This window comes from Dipodomys ordii, unplaced genomic scaffold (assembly GCF_000151885.1).
Source record: "Dipodomys ordii isolate 6190 unplaced genomic scaffold, Dord_2.0 Scaffold289, whole genome shotgun sequence".
NCBI lineage: Eukaryota > Metazoa > Chordata > Mammalia > Rodentia > Heteromyidae > Dipodomys > Dipodomys ordii.
Window position 1 is genome coordinate 9,582 of NW_012267505.1, and position 1,617 is coordinate 11,198.

Here is a 1,617-nt window from a genome sequence, read left to right on the forward strand (position 1 = left end):
ATTGCAAAGTAGGTAACAGATCCTATAGAAATCTAAGTGTAATTAGACGTTCATTTGCATCTTATTAAATTGCAATTCTTGGCTAAAAAAATATGTCATTTTCAGGTTTGTTCATGTGCTTCAGGAGTATATTCATTTACACTTTAATGTTTCAAAGTATATCTAAAACCCATGTCTAAAGCTGGGTATGGAAGCATACGCTTGTAGTCCCTGCCTTCAGAAATTGTCCCAAGATATCCTCCCCACTTCATTTTACTTGTCACTAAACTAGGCACATAAGCATCATCCCTCTTCTTTATTTCCTATTTCTTCATTTTCTTTTCCAGAAACAAGTCCCTGAATCCGGAGTTGGTGGCAGCTGCATCTGCTGTTGCAGAGTCCCTTCCCTTTGACAAGAAGATGACTAAGTCAGAGCTGCTCCGGCAGCTCCAGCAGCACGAGGCAGACACAAGGGCACAGAAAGCTGGAGAGAAATGCAAAATTAGGTCAGTGGTTCACATAGTTGTGACAGTAATGGTTAAACCTAAAGTAGGCCCTTTTCACATAGCTGGTGAGCGATATGTGTTGCATTTGTATTTTATATCTGAAATGCCCCAGAAACACGTTTAGCAGGTTTTTTTAAACCTCTATATTAAGTAAGATATAGGATTAAGAAACCAACTCAATGACTATGACTCTACTTTTATTTTAGGAAGTTATGAAGCTTCTAGCCCCTAAAAAAAGTTCAGAGTAATGGTATTAAAATAAGCAAGCCAGGCACCGGTTGCTCATACCTGTAATCCTAGCTACTCATGAGGCTAAGTTCTGAGGATCACAGTTGGAAGCCAACCTCGGCAGGAAAATTCATGATACTCTTACCTGCAATTAACCACCCAAATAGCCAGAAGTAAAGCTGTTCCTCAAGTGGTAGAGCACCAGCAGAAAATAAATAAAAATTCATGGACGGTAGTCAGGCCCTGAGTTCAAGCCCCAGGACTGACACAAAAAAATAAGTAAATAATGGAGCTAATATCAAAGTAGCTTATGTGAGAAAATAGTTTCTAGTTATGCACTGTTGACTATAGACCTGTTTCCTTCCCTTCTCTTCGTGTGGAGCTGGGCTATTTCCACACCGCACCTTTTTTCTTCATGCCCACTTGTACTTAGCTAATCAAAGACCAGAAAGCAGTGCCAATGCTTTGTTTAGGATGTGATCTAAATCAGCCATCCTCAGTGGCATTTGTTCCAAGTTATCTCAGGAAGGTAAAGAACAAATTTAGATACCTGCACTGCTAGTCAAAGGCCCCTTTTGTGTTTTCAACAGATACAATAGTGAACAGATCTTATTTGTTACTTATGTAGATGATAAGAACATAGATATGATTGTATTTTAACTTATATTTTTATGCTATGTTAGTGCATAAAAGTGAAATGAGTATTGTTCGTCTCCTGTTTAAGAAAAGTGCCTTACTATTGCATAGCTAAGATTTCTAATATACTTGATGTTTTGTTATTTCAGTTTCAGTAACATAATATCAGAAATGAAAGTTGTCAGAAAACCTACAGCTAGAGTTAGAACAAGACCGGAGCATCAGATTCAGTTTGATGAAGAATCTGAGAATTATCTTGGTAAGAAGA

General features: G+C 37.9%; 1 protein-coding gene across 1 annotated transcript in view; it reads left to right on the plus strand.

Moving 5' to 3' along the window:
- Positions 1–280: 280 nt before the first annotated feature.
- The window catches only part of LOC106001363 (28S ribosomal protein S31, mitochondrial-like), a gene marked incomplete at its 5' end in the record, with an annotated part of 12,266 nt that continues 10,929 nt past the window's right edge, over positions 281–1,617 (plus strand). The window contains 3 exon segments of the mRNA XM_013036468.1: positions 281–485; positions 1,499–1,601; positions 1,604–1,608. Of these exon segments, the coding sequence (XP_012891922.1) occupies positions 281–485; positions 1,499–1,601; positions 1,604–1,608 (313 nt within the window).